The sequence below is a fragment of the Sitophilus oryzae genome, unplaced genomic scaffold (assembly GCF_002938485.1).
Source record: "Sitophilus oryzae breed Bouriz unplaced genomic scaffold, Soryzae_2.0 scaffold_811_pilon_pilon, whole genome shotgun sequence".
Classification (NCBI taxonomy): Eukaryota; Metazoa; Arthropoda; class Insecta; order Coleoptera; family Curculionidae; genus Sitophilus; species Sitophilus oryzae.
This window is the reverse complement of record NW_022147430.1, coordinates 1,005,218-1,026,787: the sequence shown is the minus strand read 5'-3', so window position 1 is coordinate 1,026,787 and position 21,570 is coordinate 1,005,218. Positions and strand designations below refer to the sequence as shown.

At 35.9% G+C, this 21,570-nt stretch overlaps 1 protein-coding gene across 4 annotated transcripts in view; it reads right to left on the bottom strand.

Annotated features, from left to right (window-relative positions):
• Positions 1-21,570, bottom strand: part of LOC115889163 (putative uncharacterized protein DDB_G0282133) — a 157,884-nt gene that overhangs the window by 82,335 nt on the left and 53,979 nt on the right. For all 4 annotated transcript variants that reach the window (XM_030909109.1, XM_030909110.1, XM_030909112.1 and 1 more), the window contains exons 3-5: positions 15,554-15,715; positions 9,175-9,290; positions 5,352-5,568 (exon numbers count right to left, since the gene is read on the bottom strand). In XM_030909109.1, coding sequence (XP_030764969.1) covers positions 5,352-5,568; positions 9,175-9,290; positions 15,554-15,715 — 495 coding nt within the window. The remainder of the gene's footprint in view (positions 1-5,351; positions 5,569-9,174; positions 9,291-15,553; positions 15,716-21,570) is intronic.

Sequence of the window (21,570 nt, the reverse complement as noted above, 5' to 3'; positions counted from 1 at the left end):
CCAGAGCTAGTTGTAACGAAACATGTTAACGGCAGTCTGTTTGTGAGCAGTCCACGTGTTTATCAAAAATATTAATATTTTAAACAAATTTTGTAAAAGTGAATCAAATTATTACACGTAAAAAACTATTTTTTACGCGTATAAAACTATTTGTTACTGGTAGAAAACTATTTTTTACGTGTATAAAACTATCAGTTACACGTAAAAAACTAATTTTTACGCGTGAAAACTTATTGTTTCTGGTAAAAAAACTTTCTTACACCAAAAAAAATATTTTTTACGTGTAAAGAACTATTTGTTACACGTAAAAAACATTTTTAACGCGTCAAAGAGTATTTGTTTCTGTTAAAAAAACTTTTTTATGCAGAAAAAAAAACACTTTACGCATAAAAAACTATTTTTCACGCGTAAGAAAATATTCCTTTAATTTGTTACTTTTTCAACATTTCAAACTACACTTTTTCAAACATTTCCTTTAAATTTTTGAATTTAATAGAATCTTCCTAAACAGTAGATGTTCTCTATAAAAATATTTTTAGATAATACCCTAAAATGAAAAAAAAAATGCATACTAAGTATTTGATTTATTTTTATTTTATTATTAAATACAACGTCAGCCTATGACGGGGTCTCATCTTAGAAATCGCTAAAGACGCTACAGAAAACAGTAACTGTTTTGATTTGCGTTTTTTGCGAGACACGCCGAACGCTACACACTTTTGGTGGGGCTACTGCTATACAGGGTGGCCCATCGAAAACGTTCCGCAAGGCATAACAGCCAGGGTTTTTTTTCAAAAAATCCAAAAACACGCCAATTTTGTTTGTGAGGGGGATAACTTTTGGCCTAAAAATGATTGCAAAATCTTCAACCCTCTAAGCGGGGGTGTCATCCCCCAACTTTTTTCAAATGGGAAGGGGGGTCAAGTGGCGCCGCAATGAAAAGGGCTTTCTATTCTCTATATTCCCCGCTTCGTTTTTAAAAATCGGTCGTCATTTTGAAAATATGAAGGATTGAAATTTGAAAAGTACTTTTTGCAAAAAAAAACGCATAAATTGAATTAACTAAAAAAAACTTAACTTATTAATGAAGCAAATGCTGAAAATGTTGCCCGTCAACCTCCATACAGTAATACAATTATTTTCAAACCATTCTCGAACATTCTGAAGAACTTGCGGGGTCACTTCGCGACAAACATCAATAATTCGTTTTCGCAGGTCTCCTAATGAGGCGGGTGGAGTGCTATATATATACTTCACTTTTTATGTCTCCCCATAGAAAAAAGTCTAAAGGAGTCAAGTCGGGTAACCGGGGAGGCCACTCAATTGCACCCCTTCGTCCTATCCACCGACCGGGAAAGTTATTGTTCAAAAATTACGCACATTTTGAGAGCAATATGGAGGTGCACCGTCTTGTTGTTGAAATATTAGTTCCGCTTCAACGTATCCAGGATTGTTCTCTATGATGTCAGTTAGGGCTGGGTCGATGGTATTTTCCAGTAAATCCAAGTACATATCTTCTGTTGGATTTCCAGGAAGAAAAAAAGGACCCACAATAGAATTTCCAAAAATACACGTTCAATTTCTGAGGATTTTGTGTGTGCACCTCGTGAAAAACCCTGGGGTTGTCCTCAGCCCAGTACCGACAGTTGTGCCGATTAACTTAATCGGCAAAAAGTTCTCGTTCAAAAAGAAAGTACACTCATCCGAAAAACACACATTAAATAGGAAATTATTATCATTGGCCACTCGTTCACTCATAGTTTCACAAAATTGCAAGCGACGATCAAAATCCTCTTCGTTGAGTTCTTGTACCAACTGAATTTTGTACGGATGGAAGTTGTGTTTTTTAATATCCTTTGGACACTTGTACGATTCACGCCGGTCTCATTGACTAATTTTCTTGTACTCAGCGTACTATCTATGGCAACTTGGCCCAATACGAATACCTCCATAGCTTCATTTACTACAGGATTTTCCCTCTGCCTCTTTTTATTCATAACGAAACCAGTTTTTTGCTACTAACTCGCGAACAATTTTGCCATAAACCTGTTTGTCAGGATGGCGTTCATTGAATATCTGCGCAACCCGATTACCACATTTATTATTTTTAAAATTTAGTTCGATTATTTCCACTTTTTCTGCAAGTGAGTACACCATAATTGTTAGAAAGTTTAACGATATTGAGAAGAACTTCAACGCACAAGTCACAGAACAGCTATCTAGCAACTACCCCACCTGATCGTTCAACCTTGTGGCAAATGAAAAAATGCGTAAACAGCTAGAAATAATAAGAAAAAACAGCAAATTGGTCGAAGGAATTTATCCTTATCATTTACTCTGATGAATGTTTAAATAAACTTTTCAAATATCAATCCTTCATATTTTCTCAATGACTCGACCGATTTTCAAAAACGGAGCGGGAAAGTTAGAGAATAGAAAGCCCTTTTCACTGCGGCACCACTTGACCCCCCTTTCCATTTGAAAAAAATTGGGGGATGACACCCCCGCTTAGAGGGTTGAAGATTTTGCAATCATTTTTGGGGCAAAAGTTGTCCCCCTCACAAAACAAAATTGACGTGTTTTTGAATTTTCTGAAAAAAAATTACCCTGACCGTTATGCCTTGCGGAACGTTTTCGATGGGCCACCCTGTATAATAGGGTGGATCGTAAATATCAAAATTTTAAAATTTTTAAAACATCGACTTGGAATACCTACGAAAAGTTGCTTTTGGTAATGTTGATAAAAAAGTGTTACTACAACTTTTTAGTAAAATCACATCTTATGCCCTCTACTAGCCCTTAAAAAATGAAATTTTTTTTTTGAAAAATCGATTTGGAATAGCTACCAAAAGTTATCTATAGTAATGTTGATAAAAACGTTTATTTAATTTTTTTTATAAAATCACGTCTTCTGCCCTCTACCGACTGTTAGGTTAGGTTAGGTTAGGTTAGTTAAAATTGAAAAAATGCCGTTGCATATTTTAAAAATAACTTACTTCCTTCGCAATCTGGCGTTTTAAAGTGTTATTTATGGACAAGGTATAATTTGAAACCTGCACACTCAGGAAAGGAACCAACCGTCTGACAGAATTCTAAGTTTGTAACAATTCCTACAGTAATAAAAAAACGTGTTTTCAATTAATAAAAACCCATTACGACAAGTATCTAAAACTTTTGAGGTATCCGGAAAATTAAGAATTAAGAAAAATGATAGTTACAAAAAACGTCTTCAGGAATTTCAAACCGAGAATCCTTGCCTGTTTGATCACTTTGGATAATCGCACCTTACACCTTTATGTTAGTACCGAAAATCCAACATTACAGTTAAAAGAACTGTCCAAATTTATTGTCAAGATTTATGCTCCTTTATGGTTTCATATTAAATGCAACTCTTCATGTGTAAATGGTGCCAAACATGTTTTACAAACAATAAAACGTAGCCGATACTTAGAGCAAGGTTTAAAAAGTGTTATAGATCCTGTAATACAAAGAAATGCCTATTTTGGCCATCTCGAAAATCTTCTGATATGTTTGCTACATGACACTCGCCCTCATATAAGAGAGCTTGCACTTCGCCGCATTCTAAATGCAAAACTCAAGACAATCAATACGCAATATCCGACCTTTTATCATCCCACAAATTAATTTTGACGCAGATGACCATGTTGATCTAATTGATTGGCAAAAAAATTAAATAACTTGTCCCCCATTGCTCCAAACTTTGGAAGTAGATGATTTGAAAAATATGATCTTTAGTTCTTCTGAAACAATCATCGACATCGCTGCATTTCCCTGTTATACTCAGTAGAGAGACACGTAAAACTTGTAACCAAAGCATCTTTATCAGTTGTAGGCATACAAAAGAGAGAGTTTTATAAAGACAAAAATAAATTAGGGCAAAATTAAGCCATAATTTGAGTCAAAAAAGACTACAATCAATAAGTGAGCAAAAATAAATGGATGAGGGAGGGTGGGATGAAACTCGCCGAGCAGTTACTTCCCCGTGGTGAGTTCGGTTGTTTAACAATACTGAATACATAAAATATTGTTAAACAAGCGAAAAACTGCTCTAAGTGCTCTGCTCGACACAATTTTAACTCTTTGTTAAAGTGTTAAATATTTGGGTATTTATAAAAAAAGAGTCAAAAAGGCTACAATCAATAAGTAAGCAAAAATAAATGGATGAGGGAGGGTGGGATGAAACTCGCCGATCAGTTACCTCCCCGTGGTGAGTTCGGTTTTTTAACAATACTGAATACATAAAATATTGTTAAACAAGCGGAAAACTGCTCTAAGTGCTCTGCTCGACACATTTTTAACTCTTTGTTAAAGTGTGTAAATATTTGGGTATTTATAAAAAAAAATGTTTGGCCTTGGTACATAGGTTACACTGAGTAGGGGGGTTAAAATGTCATATTTCAATAAGATATATTATTTCTAATTACAAAAATTACTTATTACCTGAAATTTTGGCTAAAAATCAAAATTTTATAATTTTGTATTTTTTACTTTTTTTAAAGCCCGGTAGAGGGCAGAAGATGAAAAAAAATTGAAAAACTATAAATAGATATTAGTTTTCTAATACCAATTGGCAACTTTTGCGTAGTATTCCAAAACGATTTTCAAAACATCGATTTTTCGATCCACCCTACTGTATAATCCTATTATTTTGTTTTAGTCGCTAAAGACGCTTCACGTTAAAAACGCAAAAAACGTTTTCTGTGTGACCGTGGTCTAATATTTAGCTTATAAAACAATCAACTTTTGATTTCTAACCGCAATAATTATTTCTCTTGACGGAAAATAATCATAGGCCAAAATTACATTTCTCGCAAACGTTTAATTGTGAAGTTCTGAATGCTTACAATGAAATTGAAGGAACAAACTTCTACACTAATTGAAACCACTAATTTATTCCACTAATTGCGAGGTAAATTAAAGCCAAATTAAAGCAACTATATCGGGCACCAAGTTTAACGGGGGTAGCAAGAGCACAAAGACTGAGATGGCTGGGACACATTGAAAGAATGGCTGAAGCAAGAATTCCTAGTAGGATAATGAAACGTGAAATAGGTGGAAAAAGGAGGGGTAGACCGAGAACCCTCTTATAAAGACCATCCGGGGATATATTGTAGAATCGAAATATAAGCAAAAAATTCAAGAACAAATGACAAATGCTATATCGATTGTAATATCACAAGGTTGACACAAAAAAGTCTGGGGCATTATTTTTATCGATGAATATTGTGCAAAAATAAAAATTCATATTCAATATTTTATTAGTTAAATCACTTAGTTAAGTTAATGATTAATAACTAGCTAATCTCAAATAAATTTATATAGAGCATTACCTTAATATTTATTTCAACATCTCTTTTTATTTTTTGCTCATTATTTTCGCTGTCAGTCAAGCCAGACAGTTTCGCATTTTTATCTACGATAAGTATATTTTCATTGTTTGGAATTTTTCTGCCAGGTCTTTTTATCTCGCCCAATGAACTGTCGTGAGCTACTTTTACATCTAACCCTCTTCTCAGCCTTATTGGGCTGTGAATAAATTTGCTATATCTGAAAGATAAGGGTATATTGGTTTTTACATAATATGGAACTTAAAATATATGAATACAACTGAAATATTTTAATCCATAACAGAATAAGATTTGTTTAACAAAATCATTCTTGTGGGGCTATACCTATCTAGGAGTGATATTTGATACAAAAGGTAAAGATGGTAACGAGATTAAAAAATGTAAAGAGCAGTCTACTCTATAGTGAGACTTGGAAAACAACGAAAGCCAACCGAAGAAAACTGGAAGCGGTAGAAATGGATGCCTACAGAAGAATTTTAGGAATTTCCCGAAGAGATACAGTTCGAAACAAAGAAATCTGGCAGATGATATGAATTGAGAGATCTTTGGCAACCAACATCGAATGCAAATAACTTGTATGGCACGGCCATGAGAATGGATGATACCAGGTTTCCAAAATAAGTTATGCGATGGACACCCCAAAACCTGGGAAAGCGTGGAAGATCCAAGAATATATAACAAAAGCAATGAGTGCTAGAAATTTAAGCAAGGAGCAATGGAAAAAAATGTTAATTAAGAAGGTATATTTGTTGAATTAAAATTACAGTAATACATTACAATAATAAATTCATTAAGAAATATTGTTGGGTATTATTGAATATCGACAGGCAAAACAACAACAAACCTGATGTAGTGAGCATTGGTCGTTTTGAGGTTGTAAGTCAATATATATATCTTGGGTCACTTATAAACAACACGGGATCGTTAGAAGAGGAAATAAGAAGAAGATGTGAAATGACAAGAGTGGTAGTGCGAAAACTCTCAAAGATATGGCCAGACAAAAACATATCTAAACACTTAAAAAAAAGGCTTGTTCACTGCCTAATATTTTCTATATTAATGTATGGCCCCGAGTCCTGGACCATGAGACAGTCAGAAATGAAAAAAAAATGACGCAACTGAGATGTACTGTTGGCGACGAATGCTCAGAATTCCCTGGACTGCCCGACGAACCAATGAATCCATAATCCAAGAACTGAACATCATAAAACGCCTCTCAACTTCTATACAGTCACACAGTCAAGGCAAGTTTCCGGGAAGAAGACCAAGAGGCCGCTCGCCCTCCCGATGGATAGACCAACTATCAAAAATCACCCACAAGCCACTGCACACGCCACACGCTTGTACATGAAGCACAAGACAGGCAATTATGGAGACAAACCACCTCACACATCACCTGACCACTACATTCCTTTTGTAGGAATAAAGACAGAGAGAGAGAGAGAGAGAGAGAGAGAGAGAGAGAGAGAGAGAGAGAGAGAGAGAGAGAGAGAGAGAGATTATTGAATAGTGCATAGTGCATGAGTCCCTAAAGTCCCAGGTGACTTGGAGATTATTGAAAACTATTTAAAATAATTACTAACATAAAATTGGAAAAGACACAAGATATTGCTAGAATAATAAAACATGCATTATATGCATGTATACGAATGTCTAATATTTGTATATAAAAACAAAGGTTTATTTCAAGCGCAAAATAAAGATCAATATGCCCAAGAGCGGACTATCTTTTGTATCCCACGTAGAATGTGGAATCTATCGTGCCCCCCTTCCTTGAGTCATCACACAATCTATAACCCATCATATTCCTGTCGTAGAGGGGACAGGGTATTTCCCATCCTCCTCTGACAACAGTTCTTCCTCCGAGATTACATACCCTTCCACGGTTGGAGTTTGGTCCTCCGTGCAGCTATTCACAGTCGAGAAGCTTGCCTCCGGCTGAGAAACCCGTCAGGTGGAGGCTGGAGGATCTGTCTCCATTTTCTCCACCTCGTTAACTTGGTCTCTCCTTAGACCTGATACCGGTGTTGTCCCGTATCTATAATAGAGGATATGTCCCTCTTTCTCTATTGCCCCCTTGGATTTGAGGTCAATTCCTATTGTGAGGACCTGACCATGACACTCCTCCCTCGAGTTGATGACTCGCCAACTCGATGTCCTTACCTTGAAGTTCTGACCTTGGATAAGGCTCAGCAGGTAGGTGGTGTCTTTTCCCTTGCTCCTCGGCAGAAAGACCGTTATGGCCGCCCCTTTAGGGATGTTTTCTCCCTTCACTGCAACCAGTTCCGGCCCCTGCCAATTTTTAAGCTTAGGTGCGATTTCCACCAACCAATTCGCCGATTCTTGAGACACACAACCTATGAGGATCATGCCCACCCGAAAGTGTATCCCCGCAAAACGCAGCTGATCCACATTTTGTAGATCATCGTATTGCGATCCGATCGCCACTACGTCGTCCAATATAGCCTCTTCTAGAGACGTTTGCTGGTCGGTGGTCAGAGCAATCTCTGGGAAATCCTTTGGCAGCACCGCCATTTTCACTTGTCCAGCACTAGCGGCAAAGGTGGTGATACGTCCCCGCTTGCCTCCCGGTGTTGGACGGCTTTCCATCCTGGCTTTTTTCTCTCCCTGTCGGAGAAGAGGTTCTCGCTCCCTCTCTTGCCCTTTGATGGAGATGAGTCAAGTTGTTTCTTGGTTTCTTTACTCTCCCCTTTTCGGAGGAGTGTTTTCGCTTTTGCTTCCTCTGGAGCAAGTCCTTCGTGGAGCAGTTGGAAGTATCTCCCTGCTTCTGCTCCGCTAAGACCTACTTTCAGAGAATCGTCTAGCCCGCCTGGTTGACCCAGGGCGGGTAGACGAAACGATAGCTTATGTCGCTTATTGGGTCTAGAGGTAGGCTCCTGACTCTTGCTGGAGAAGGCGGTAGCTTGTGTGCCACTTGTGGAGGATGATCCCAAGCAAGTATCAGCCACCCCCCTGTAGTTTCCTTTGGATTTGGTCCCTTGCAACTTTCATTTTTTGTAATGTTCCCAGTGTCGTAAGGAGGCTTCCCCACAGCTTTATTGGTGGTGTTTTTAATACTAGATCTCATAGTGGTCCCACGAGTCGCTAGGGATAGTCGGTCCACTTCTACAGAACCCCGCATGCAGAAGTAAATACAAAGGGGTGCCCTCTGATGCCCCAAGGTTGAAGAATGGCCTCTAGCTAGCCACGCATCCCTTTGACCTGGTCCCGCTATCGTAGGATTTAGGTTTTTGGTGAGGTTGTTTTCTCTTGGTCCAGGCGATTAAGCCAAGACACACCCTCTACCCGCGAGACATGACCATAGTCAGTAGAGGGTATGACCCCTGGTATGACGGACAGGGGTAGCCCCGTCCGGCATCGTTATATGTCTTGGTGCAATTCCCTGGCCACGACACTACAGCCAGGGACAAGACAATGAGATGCTTCTTGGACCGAGCAAAAGTACTAGAGGAGATTCATCCAGCACCTGACCAGGAGCTTCCCCACCAACGACAAGGTCTTGCATCTCCTAGGGGAAGTTTGTATCCCATACATCGCCTTCAACTAACTGAAAGGAACCCTGAGTATATGTGTATTAAGTGTTTTAACAAGCTACCTCTAAAATTAAAAAAAATTGAAAGTTTAAAAATATTTAAAAAAGAAATTAAAAAAACGTTAACTGAAATGGAACCGCATTGTTTTAGATTATTTTGGGTAAATGTATACATTTTGTATAAACAGATAATTTAAAATTAAAAACTATGAAATAATAATTAAGGATTAGTATTACTTTGATTATATTTACTTTTCATCAAAATCAAATGACGTATCCCGGTTAAGACTGGCTAATCCCTTATTGTGTTTTTTCTTCTGTTCATATTGCGTAGGTTTTTGATAATCTCGTTGAAGCGAGTCATCTTCCTATAATTTACAAATTGAGATTTAGTAATTAGATCATTCATAAATACACTACTCAAAACAATTATCGCATATTTAAATAAAAGTAATTAATACACATTTCTTAATAAAGCATGCATTTTTCTGCCTTTCTCTTGTGAGTTTTTTAAAGATAATTAATTAGGGTACGCACTGACATGTAATTTTTAGTCGGCCGGCTATTTATTGCAAAAGTGAAAACAATACTGAGATGAACCGCCTATTTAAAAATAGACATATTTATTTAAATTCAAAACATTCATTTTTAAGACACTCTGTATACATAAACAAAATTATTGATTTTTAAAATATTATTCACAAACTAGGGAGAGGGAAATCAGGCGACGAACAGAGGTGATGTTTGTTAGATAATAGCTTCTAGACTACCGTTCGAGACGCATTGATATTATTTTGGTTCTTGAGTTTTGTGACAAAGAATGTTATTAAAGGTAAAGTAAATATTTTCTCATTATTTAACTAATGTTAACTAATTCATATTATTTTGTTTTCTTGTTGTAATTCTGTTCTAAAGCTTTTCCTTATTTATTTGATCTGACAAAGACAATATATAACATGTGTATGCATTTAATGGAATCTATTTATGCTGTAAATAATTTCAGTTTAAAAGTAATCTAAATAAAATCGTTTACTGTTCCTTCGTGCCGATGTTTGTGGTTTGTGAGAATAAGAGCCTTGTTGAGTGTACTAACAATTTTCGACCTTGCATGGGCGAATATCTTAGCTCGCATAAGGGCAAACATAAACAATAAATAAAATAATTCATAGAATAACTTACAATTTATTAAATCATAAGATATTGGCACCAAACCTTCAACTTTAGCGTCGATTCCGCAACAAGGGACTTCGTACCTACGGGTGGGGACCCGTTAAACTAACAAAATACTCTTCAGTTTTGAACGATATAAATGTGGCATGTTTTGAATGTATTAAACTATAAACCTAGGTATGAGGACAGTTTCTATATTATTCTTTCTCTTTTATTAAAGTTCAGGACAGCATAGTTAGATTCTCTGGAATAGTGATCATGGTTTTCTCTGCCGTGCTCTTTTACATGTGAATTCCAGGTAGAGTACGGCACTCCTTTCATTTCATTTAATAAAATAAGTAGGGCTATTTACAAATTTCGCGTTTTATTTACACAACCTATTCTCCTCAAATTTCCCAAAATATTGCTTCTGTCGAGGCGCATCCGAGGTAATCACAATAAAAAAATATTTAACACAACGTAGGTTCCTTTCTTACTTTTAAATTTCTTGTTATACAGTTGGCCAAAATATTACCTCTTCAACTTTGTTGACGAATTTGGGTTGTTACACTACAATACATTCTTATGGAGCCGATCCGCCCAATGTTTGATTGCATTGACTGCTATGCGCTGACAAAATGACGTCAGCGCATAGCAGTCTACGATGCTGACATTGACTGCTATGCGTAGACTGCTATGCGCTGACAGGCAATTTTTAATCGGCCGACGACTTAGTGGCATATTTGTAACCAATATATCCTTATGGGGCCGCGCTCACAGGCAATCAACTAGTCGGCCGATCGGCTCCTTAAGTAAGTATTGTTTTCATTTTTGCAACTAAATAGTCGACCGACTAAAAATAACAGGGCAACGCGAAAGCTTATTGTTTCGAATTTTCCTTCACAGTATTCAAACTATTTATAACCGTAAGTCAAAGTGTCTTGTTTTTCAAATTAATTTTTTTTTTAGAAAATATGCGATAATTGTTTTGAGTACTTTATTATACATGGTTGTTCACCACATACGACACGGAGTATTGTAACTAAACGACCAGATTTTTACAAATTGTAAGTTTTGGGTTCGTTCAAGGACTATTAGAGCTACAATTTAAAAATATTTTTACAAGATACAGAGTGTCCCAAATAAATAAAAAATATCAAAGTTATATTTTTTTAAACGGAACACCCTATATATTATTACATTTTTAGTTTCTACGATTAAAATAAAGGTAAATTTGATTAAGGTTTATTAGACTTAAACCTTACCGTTTTTGAAATATTTTCAATTTTGTGAAATTGCAGTATAAATTTTAAGGCTTCATTTCTCCGAGGGTATCAAAGTTTTTTATACTAAATATTTACTAAAGTTTATTTATTGATCAGTTATTGTGTTGCAATAATAAAAACTTTACTACCTTATACAGAGTGTCTAAAAATTTATTTTAAATTATTACTAGATTTAAACGGCAATAACTTGTTTAATTTAAATAGAACACTCTGTATATTTTATGAGAATCAGATGCACAATCTAATTGTCTATCAAATTGTATTATACCATTTTTTACCTATCTCTTCAAGTTTCCGTAGAAAATGCATTTTCTTGTAACTTAGAACTCATTTATCAATATACCCATGGAATACTGACATTTTAGATTATTTTTAAAGATGTAGCAAATTTTTAAAGAGTACAGATACTAATATTGTTGATGTAGTTTGTTTATTTCATTAAAAAATAAAAAAAAACTGTTAAAATATTTGTTAAAGAGGACCAGTTAATATGATTCCAGTATTCAAACTACATTAATTGACTGCGTTGATTAATAATAATTGCTCCAAATACTAAAAAACTGAATTATGTATGTGTATTAGACAGTGTGGTAAAAAGTAACACCTTAAAAATGATATTTAATTTTTTGACAAATGCTTATTTATAACAACAGAGACGTTCATTTCATAACTAATATATTGATTTCTGATTCAAATCCACATTTATTTAGAATAATTTATTAACGAACACAATTAAGTATGTAGTTAATTAGTATTTGGGCGGAAATACTGGTGGTATATTTAATTAATGGTATACTCTTTTATAAAGATTTAAATAGTTTTCTTTTTGCATACAAATGAGCTAGTAATATTATCGTTTTACTAAAAACGATAGTATTACTAGCCTGTACATTTTGTACATTTGTTGTTTTAAAAACAATCTAAAATGTCAATATTCCATGGGTATATTGATAAATGAGGTCTAAATTATAAGAAAATGCATTTTCTACGAAAACTTGAAGGAATAGGTAAGAAGTGGTATAATACAATTTGATAGACAGTTAAATTGTGCATCTGATTCTCATAAAATATACAGGATGTTCCATTTAAATTAAACAAGTTATTGCCGTTTAAAGCTAGTAATTATTTAAAATAAATTTTTAGACACTCTGTATAAGGTAGTAAACTTTTTATTATTGCAACACAATAACTGATCAATAAATAAACTTCGGTAAATATTTAGTATTAAAAACTTTGATACCCTCGGAGAAATGAAGCCTTAAAATTTATACTGCAATTTCACAAAATTGAAAATATTTCAAAAACGGTAAGGTTTAAGTATAATGAACCTTAATCAAATTTACCTTTATTTTAATCGTAGAAACTAAAAATGTAATAATATATAGCGTGTTCCATTTAAAAAAATACAACTTTGATATTTTTTATTTATTTGGGACACTCTGTATCTTGTAAAAATATTTTTAATTTGTAGCTCTAATAATCCTTCAACGAACCCAAAACTTACAATTTGTAAAAATCTAATCGTTTAGCTACAATACTCCGTGTCGTATGTGGTGAACAACCCTGTATACCCCAGTCAAATTAGTTAAAAAAAGACCCATCGGTGGAAAAAATTCCCACAGTTTTGAATTAATATTTTGAAAAATTAACGATTTCGCTAGACTTGGGCTGATATGTGTCAAAAGTCCCCGAAGATAGACGATGAACTGGAGGAGTGGGGAGGAGTTAATTGTCAATTTTTTCAAGACCAGACTTATGGTTTCCAAACTATGCCCTGCATAAATTTGGATACTAAATCGAATGGCATATTCCAAATCCGTACAAACACATTTCTTTTTATTGCGCGTTTTCCTTTCAAATAGCGTTGAAGAAGTTCGATATCCCCATGATTTTTGAAGTGTTAAGTATAGCTTTTAGTATATACTGTGGTTTTATAAATTTTAGACGGGATGGGTTCACATAAATCACACCTTGACTGCGCAAGTTATTTGTTAACATGGATAATGATTTCTGTTCATTTATTTTGTTTTATATTTTTGTGTAATTAAAAGAATCAAAACCGACATTATGTACATAATATATTAAAGAAACAAAATAAATAATAATACATGTTGAAACCACCTGCGAAGGTATCATTTCCTAGAATCATTTCACATGGGATATCATTTGTTGTTTTCTTTTTTTTTTGACTTTATGAAACTCCAGAATTCCTTAGGATCCCGTTGCATATTTTGCTTAACATTCTGAATGTACCTTCTGTATGCTATCTTAATATCTTTTTTAACTTTCGTCCTTAGAACTTTAAAATCCGTTAAACATTGAGGAATTTTCGTTTTTTTGTATAATCTGTGATTACGATTTTTTGCTTTAATGTCTATTATAATTTCCGGAGTGAACAATGGCGGGTACTGATATTTATTGTTTTTGTTTTTTGGAACATATGTATCGATGGTTGTATATAAAATATCATAAAATATATCAACTGCTTGTTCCACCTTAGCTACACTGAGTAAACAATTCCAGTCGGTTTCACGAAGTGTTGTATATAGACCGAAAAAAATTGCTTTTTTAAAATTGTAATATGAATCTACATTTTGAGGGCATGCTTTAAAACTATTATTTATCTTTATTTCAATCTCTAAAGTTGGGTGAAAAAGGTCTTCCTTATCTTTGATAAAAGGCTCATTACATCTCTTGACTATAGCTGGGAGATTACAAATTACTAAATCTAAACTTTTATTTGAACAATTTAATATTGAATTATACTGCTTTGCTCAAATATCCATTTAGTTGGTCATTGGCAAGCACTCTCTCATTGTACATGAAAATAACAAAACAAACATTTACTGATCTGGATAAAATTAATAGTTAAATAGTAAGACTCCCCCGGGGGTACTCCGCCCCCTAGCCACTGATATATTCTATTCAATATATCCCATTCCATATTTTCCATCTAATTCAAATATCATTCGGTTATATATTGGTTAATAATCTTCAACAACTAGCTAGTGTCACTTGAAATAGTATAGGGGCTTCTCCCGGACGCAACTCTGCCGCTAAACAGATTCGCATCCCAATCGAATAAGCTAATTGGGGTACCTCACTAGTCTCTCTACCCCAACGCCGCATCGTGTCAATCGACAAGACAAGGGAGACCTCAAACTCTCCAGACCAACCTCGAAGGAAAGACGTCACCAGAGGTTTTCTTCCGGTCAAACGACCCGTTGCCTTACAGTACTTGCAACGTTTATAGTCAAAAGACTCTCAACCCCCAAATATCAGCTCTATGACAAAACACAACACAACAGCCGGCTGGCCAGTCTACTACTGAACCGCCGTAGGAAAGCTAAGCCTCCTCTTACATCACAATTTTACCGGATCGTAAATGTTTACATTACTTGCCAATGAATCATACTATTTTCTCTAATCGACTTTAAAATAGAGTGTTTTAGCATTACTAGATAAATAAATAGAGAGTTTCCGAAGGAATGCATATTGTTTATTAGAATAGTGAATAAATAAAAGCATTATTATGACGAACTTATTTTCCAAGTTCTACATACATTTATAAAATAATAGTGAATTATTACACAAACATAAGTTTTTTTTAAATAGACCATAGTTGGCCATAACTTCATAAAAAATGCAATTTTTTAAGCTTTTCAGCGATATAAGCTATAATATGCTTTTTTCAAAAAATTACTGAGTTATAGGCAATTCTTATCTTTGTGTCTAAAATAGATTATAATGGAATTAGAGGGACAATTTTTAAAATAGCCAAAATTTTTTTTTCGAAATATCTAGTAAGTCATGAACTTTTTCAAAAATCCGAAAGGTGCATATTTATGACCTCACAAAACTGCAATTCTTTCCCCATTTAACCGACTCTCTATCTCCTGTAGTTTCCGAGATACCCATAGAGAACATCATAGGAAACTCACCCTGTATAGAGCGTTTTTCGCTCGGTTTTTCGGCAGATGTCATAGTTTCCGAGATATAAGCAAAAAAGTGAAAAAATTGACATTTTACTCCTCCCCACTCCTCGAGCTCATCGTCTATCTTTGGCTACTTTTGACACATATCAGCCCAAGTCTAGAGAAATCATTTAAAGCTATTTTTGCCATTAAAGCTGTGGGATTTTTTCCACCGATTTTTCTAATTTGACTGGGCGAATATTTTATTTATTATATAATTACAAGATCTTCATTCAGGAGAAGTTTATTTTCAGCATATTGTTTTTCGTAATTTTTTCTTTTTGCAGCAACATTCCTTATGAACGCAAAGTCATTCTTGTGCCGTTGAACATCTAATAAAAAGTTGTTTAGTTCTTGGGGCCATTCTGGATTGGGTCTGTATTGCTAAAATATATTTAAGTTTTCTGAATTATTGATATATAAATTTTCTACGAATTTTTTAAATCGCGAAATTTTAAATCTCTTCCCCCCTTAGTGTCCCCTTTTCTTGAGTTATGGCTCATCATACAGTCAACTGAATCTGATTAACTATCGAGTTCATCATGTTCAATTTTTGTCAATGTCGACATGTATTGATTATTTCGATTCCAAATATCTCAAGAACCATTATTGGTAGCGATTTTTATCACAGACCCTTTTACGTAAAAAACGGCGGAAATGTATATTTTTTTACTTGGAATTTTTATACTGGTAGGGACGAACAGTTATTAAGGTTGATTCTATACCTTCCATATCAGCTACCTTCCGTTTCCTTTCCGTTTACATAAAATTTTATATCATGTAAATGAATAGGACAATGCACACTTTCCGTTCCGTTTCCCTTCCGTTCCATATCCTTTCCTTCCATACATTTTTTTGGCGGACGGAAACAGCGTTATCAAGTTCTTACATGTGTACCAGGGCTCTGTTAAAATTTTGCTGATATTTATTTATTCTTTCGCCTCGTAATTAAATCTATTACCATTTTCAAAATATACAACATTTTTAAAATAAAACTTTCGTAATGATATAAATTGTACAATAAAAAGTATGGAACTGATATGGAACGGAAGCTTACGTACAGCGTCAATACAATAAAAATACGGAACGAATATGGAATGGAAACGGAAAGTATAGTGATAATCAACCTTTACTCTTCCAACCAGTTAAAAAAATATGCATGTGGCGCCCCTTGCAAATAGGAGTAACGAAATCAACTTTTTGAGGTCAAAAAATGCAGATAGCAAATTCTTTGTACTGTATGCAGATACTTTACAGCAGACTAAAGTATACCAATTTGGTCGCTGTTTATAAGCGACTAGCGTGTAACAGCGACTTTGTTCGAGTCGAATTAATCATTTGTAATGGTGATGATAAAGCAAAGCAAGAATTTCCATTAACATACAAACTGTATAAAATTTTGTCACATTTATGTCAGCATGAGAAAAAACAATATGACGATATTATTATATAACTTGGTAATATTTGAGGGATAGTTTCATCTCCTTGGAATTTGACTTTCGAAAAATCGGTTTGCCAAAAATAAGCTTTTTACGTCAAGCAGTTTAAGCAGAATCGTGGTTAATCAATTACCCAACTTTTTGGAACACCCTGTATGATTTTCTAAAAAATTTCAAAATATGTAAAAAAACAAATAAATTATGCTTGCCCAAGAGTTTTCCTGAAAGACCAACCGTTTTATACAAATATTGTAATATTTGAGGGGTGTTTTCACCGTCTTGGATTTGAGATTCGAGAAACCCCTCCTTATCGAACCTCTACACCCCACAGTCAATCCGTTTGTCAAAAATCAGCTTTAAACGTCAAGCAGTTTAAGCAGAATCGTGATTACTCAATGGTCATATTTTATGAAACACCCTGTATAAATTTATAAAATATCTTAAAATATGTAAAACAATAAAATAAAATATACGTGTTTAAGAGTTTTTCCGAAAAACTCACCGGTTTTTAAATAAAAAGTATTTTAATATTTGAGGGATAGTTTCACCCCCTTAGAATTCGAGTTTCGAAAAATCCCTTCTTATCGAACCTCTACACCCTAAAGTCAATCTGTTTTCCAAAAATCAGCTTTTTACGTCAAGCGCTTTAAGCAGGATCGTGATTAATCTATGACCAGATTTTTTGAAACACCCTGTATACATTTTTAAAAAATCTTAAAATATGTAAAAAAACAAAATAAAATATACGTGTGTAAGAGTTTTTCCGGAAACTTGACCGTTTTTAAATAAAAAATATTGTACTTATTGAGGGGTGGTTTCACCCTCTTGGAACTGGAATTTCGAAAAATCCCTTCTTATCGTACCTCTAAACCCTAGAATCAATCTGTATGCCAAAATTGAGCTTCTTACATTGAGTGGTTTGAGCAGGATCGTGATTAATCAGTATGTCAGCCCCTTAACGATTTTATATATTGGTATAGATTATAATACTTAAATTATCTTATATTTTGAGTTTTTTCAAAGTTTTACATTGAAGATATTTAATATTTCAAATATTTATTGATTGTAGATTGTATGGGAAGGGGGATATAAGTAACTTTCCGCGAATTTATAGATCTATTATTGGGGTGCAAGGTGTATTTGGGGTGTAAGAAGTGTATTGAAGCAATACATATAGCCTAACTTATCCAAAAGTCAACCTCACCTTCACGTGGAGCACCCTGTTTACACAAACGAGGCACTGACGTCCGAGTATAGGCGGTATAAAGCTATACAACCCTCAGACCTACCATCTTTCTGAGAAAGAGGAGAAGTAGACTACTCCTACCCGGCCACGTAGCACAAGGGAACTATCGTCTCAGTCCTCACTGTGCCATAGCCATCCCGTGCTACAGTTGCAGCCAAACTGTGCGGCAGCGTAACCGTCACAGTTGAACCCTTTTACGCAGCTAACACTCATCAAAGATGGAACAATCGAGTGGGACAAAATCATCGTCCGGAGGTAAAATACCCCCTCGATCGGATCTCCGGGAGGGGGTGCCTACTCGAGCGTATCATTGGAGAACTCTCAGCAGCGTCAATGTTTCACGTTTGCGGCGTGGAACGTCCGCACTCTCCTGGACAGGACAAACTCTAATCGATCAGAAAGAAGAACTGCTCTGGTCTCACAGGAACTCCACCGGCTAAGTTGTTGCCGCTCTTAGCGAAACCCCCTTTGCAGATGAAGGTAGTCTGACTGAGGAGCATTACACCTTCTTTTGGAAGGATCACCCTGCCACACACAGTAGAATTCATGGCATAGGCATTGCAGTCAAAAACGAAATCGCCACCAGTTTAACAGAAGTGCCCATTGGAGTCTCCGAACATTTCATGACCCAAAGGTACCCCATATCAGATAAAACTTACTTCAATATCATTAGTGCCTACGCTCCCACCCGAATCATCTTGCTTGGTGACTTTAATGCCCGAGTCGGTAATCAGCAAGAAATATGGCCAGACGTATTGGGAAAACATGGAATGGGAAACGTAAATAGCAATGGTGAACGTTTGCTAACAACATGCACAGAGTACAATCTTTGCATCACCAATACATGGTTCAAGCTGAAAGATAAGTTTAAAGGAAACATCCCAGATCAGGCCACTGGCATCAATTGGACCACGTCATCGTTCGAAGGAAGCATCTGAAAGATGTCAAACTTACGAAAGCCAGAATAGATGCCGAATGTCGTACTGACCACCGACTTGTAGTTTCGAAAATGAAACTTCAATTAAAACCCAAATATCCACACTGCAAAAAGCAAAACAACATGACCAGATTCAACGTACGGAGTCTAACGAACAACGACACCGCTAACGCCCTCCGGGAAGCCATCAGAGAAGCACTTCCACCGATAACCTCAATCTCGGAAGCTGAACAAGGCTGGGCACAATTGAGGGATGCGATTTATAATACCAACGTAGAAGTACTGGGAAAATCTAACAAAAGGAAACAACCAGACTGGTTTAACGAAAATCAACCACATATACAGGCTTTGTTGGAACAAAAGCATAGAGTACATCAAGCAGTCACTGCAAATCCACACAATCCAAGGCCGGTGGACAACTTTAAATCAGCCAACAACACGCTTCGAAGAAGCCTGCGCCAACTAAAGGGTAGCTGGTGGTCACAAAAAGCAAATCAGATTCAAGAGTGCGCCGCGTATCACGACTATCGTAAATTCTTCGAGGCTGTAAAAGAAGTATAAGGCCAAACTAAGAACGTAAGCTGCCCAATCAAGGCACAAAACGGTGAACTTCTAAAAGAGGAAGAGCAAATCAGAAATCGCTGGAAAGAGTATTACAGCCATGCCCTTAACCAAGACATCATCCCCAATATGCAAGCACTAAACACAATACCTCAGTATAACAGCATCGATGTATTAGATATCCCAATAACGGAACAGGAAATAAAGGCCTCCATAAAACAACTTCAAAACAACAAATCGGCTGGCTGTGACGCGATTTCACCGGAAATCTATAAGTGTGCAAGTGAATAACTTATTGGTCATCTTAAGGCTCTCTTCGATGTCATATGGGAAGGCATCAGATTGCGAAAACTACCGAGGAATTTCACTACTGGTTATTGGAGGAAAAGTTCTCGCAAAAATTATGTCAAACCGTCTTCACCCACATATAGAAAAAATCCTCCCAGAATCGCAAACGGGCTTTTGCACCAACCGCGGTACCGTTGATTCAATATTCTCCGTCCGCCAACTACAGGAAAAGGTAAAGGAACAGCAGAGTACTGTATGTTGCATTCATCGACCTCACGAAAGCCTTCGACTCTGTAAACAGAGATGCACTTTGGGCAATTATGCAAAAGTTCGGAGTGCCCAACAAATTTCTTACTGTGTGTAAAAGCCTCTATAACAACTCGAGAGTGTCACATCATGGATCACTGAGCGATCCCTTCCTGACAAATACAGGAGTTAGGCAGGGATGTGTCCTAGCTCTTCTCCTATTCAATATATTCATGGCAGCGCTCTCTATTATAGTGGACAACAAACTGTAGGAAAGAGGAATGTGTGTTAGATATAGGTATGGGACGGCGGTCTGTTCAACATAAAGAGACTCAGGGCAAAAACACGTATAAAATTTATCACAGAACTCCAATACGCTGATGACTGCGCTTTAGTTGCTAATACGTTACAGCAATTACAGGAAATGCTGAACACATATACCTGGGCATACGAGACTTTCGGCCTTAAACTGAACACCGATAAAACTAAAATCATGTGCACTCCCCCGGAAAATCATAACAGCGCTATAAAAATCGGAGGAGAACTATTGTAATATGTATCGGAATTTAATTACCTCGGGAGTTTGATTTCGGAAAAGGCAAATATCGACTCTGAAATTCAGCACAGGAAGTCCATAAACTGTTTCCATACATACTGGTGATTAATTATAGTGTTTTTCGGTTTACTTTCGGTAACTTTTTCTTCAATTGCACTTAAGGAATCGTTTCCAAATCGAGACATTTTTAGAATACCTATTAAAAATAATTTACGTCTAAGTGACAAATGTGTCATTGTCACTTAGACTTTTTCTTCTTCGTCGTCTCTTCATGTCTGAAGAATCGTGACATTATGGCTATGTGCAGTTGGTGATTTTAATCTTCCATCGTTGGCGATCTTCCGCCTCTCGGAGATTTGATTGAAATGGATGACCTGTAATATTTGCTATTTGGTCAAGCCATCTCGATGGTGATTGTCCTCTGGGTCTACTATGATTTTTTCAAGGTTGTCTTCACCTCTGCGAGTGATATGACCGAAATATTGCAGGATGCGTCTACGGCAGATAGTGGATAATCGATCTGTGATGCCGAGTTCATTAAGAATTGACTGGTTCGTTCTTCGAGCTGTCCATGGGATACGGAGCATTCTCCTCCAGCACCACATCTCAAATGGATCTATACGGTGTCTATCAGCGCTCTTGACGGTCCATGACTCAGACCCGTATAGGAATATGGAGAACACCAAAGATCGAACAAGGTTTTTTTTTGGTGTTTTTAGTAATGCTCCTATCTGTCCATATTTTTCTTAGACTCATCATAGCCGTCCGTGCCATAGCTATGCGCCTTCTTATCTCTCCTTCGCAGCCCCCATTATTTGTTATTAAAGACCCTAAGTATATAAATTGATCTACTCTTTCTATATTAGGGAGGAGGTTGTGTAATCGAACTGCACCACTTCTATCAATCAGCATAAGTTTGGTTTTATCAATGTTTATTTCTAGACCAAGGTTATTGCTTTCGATGGT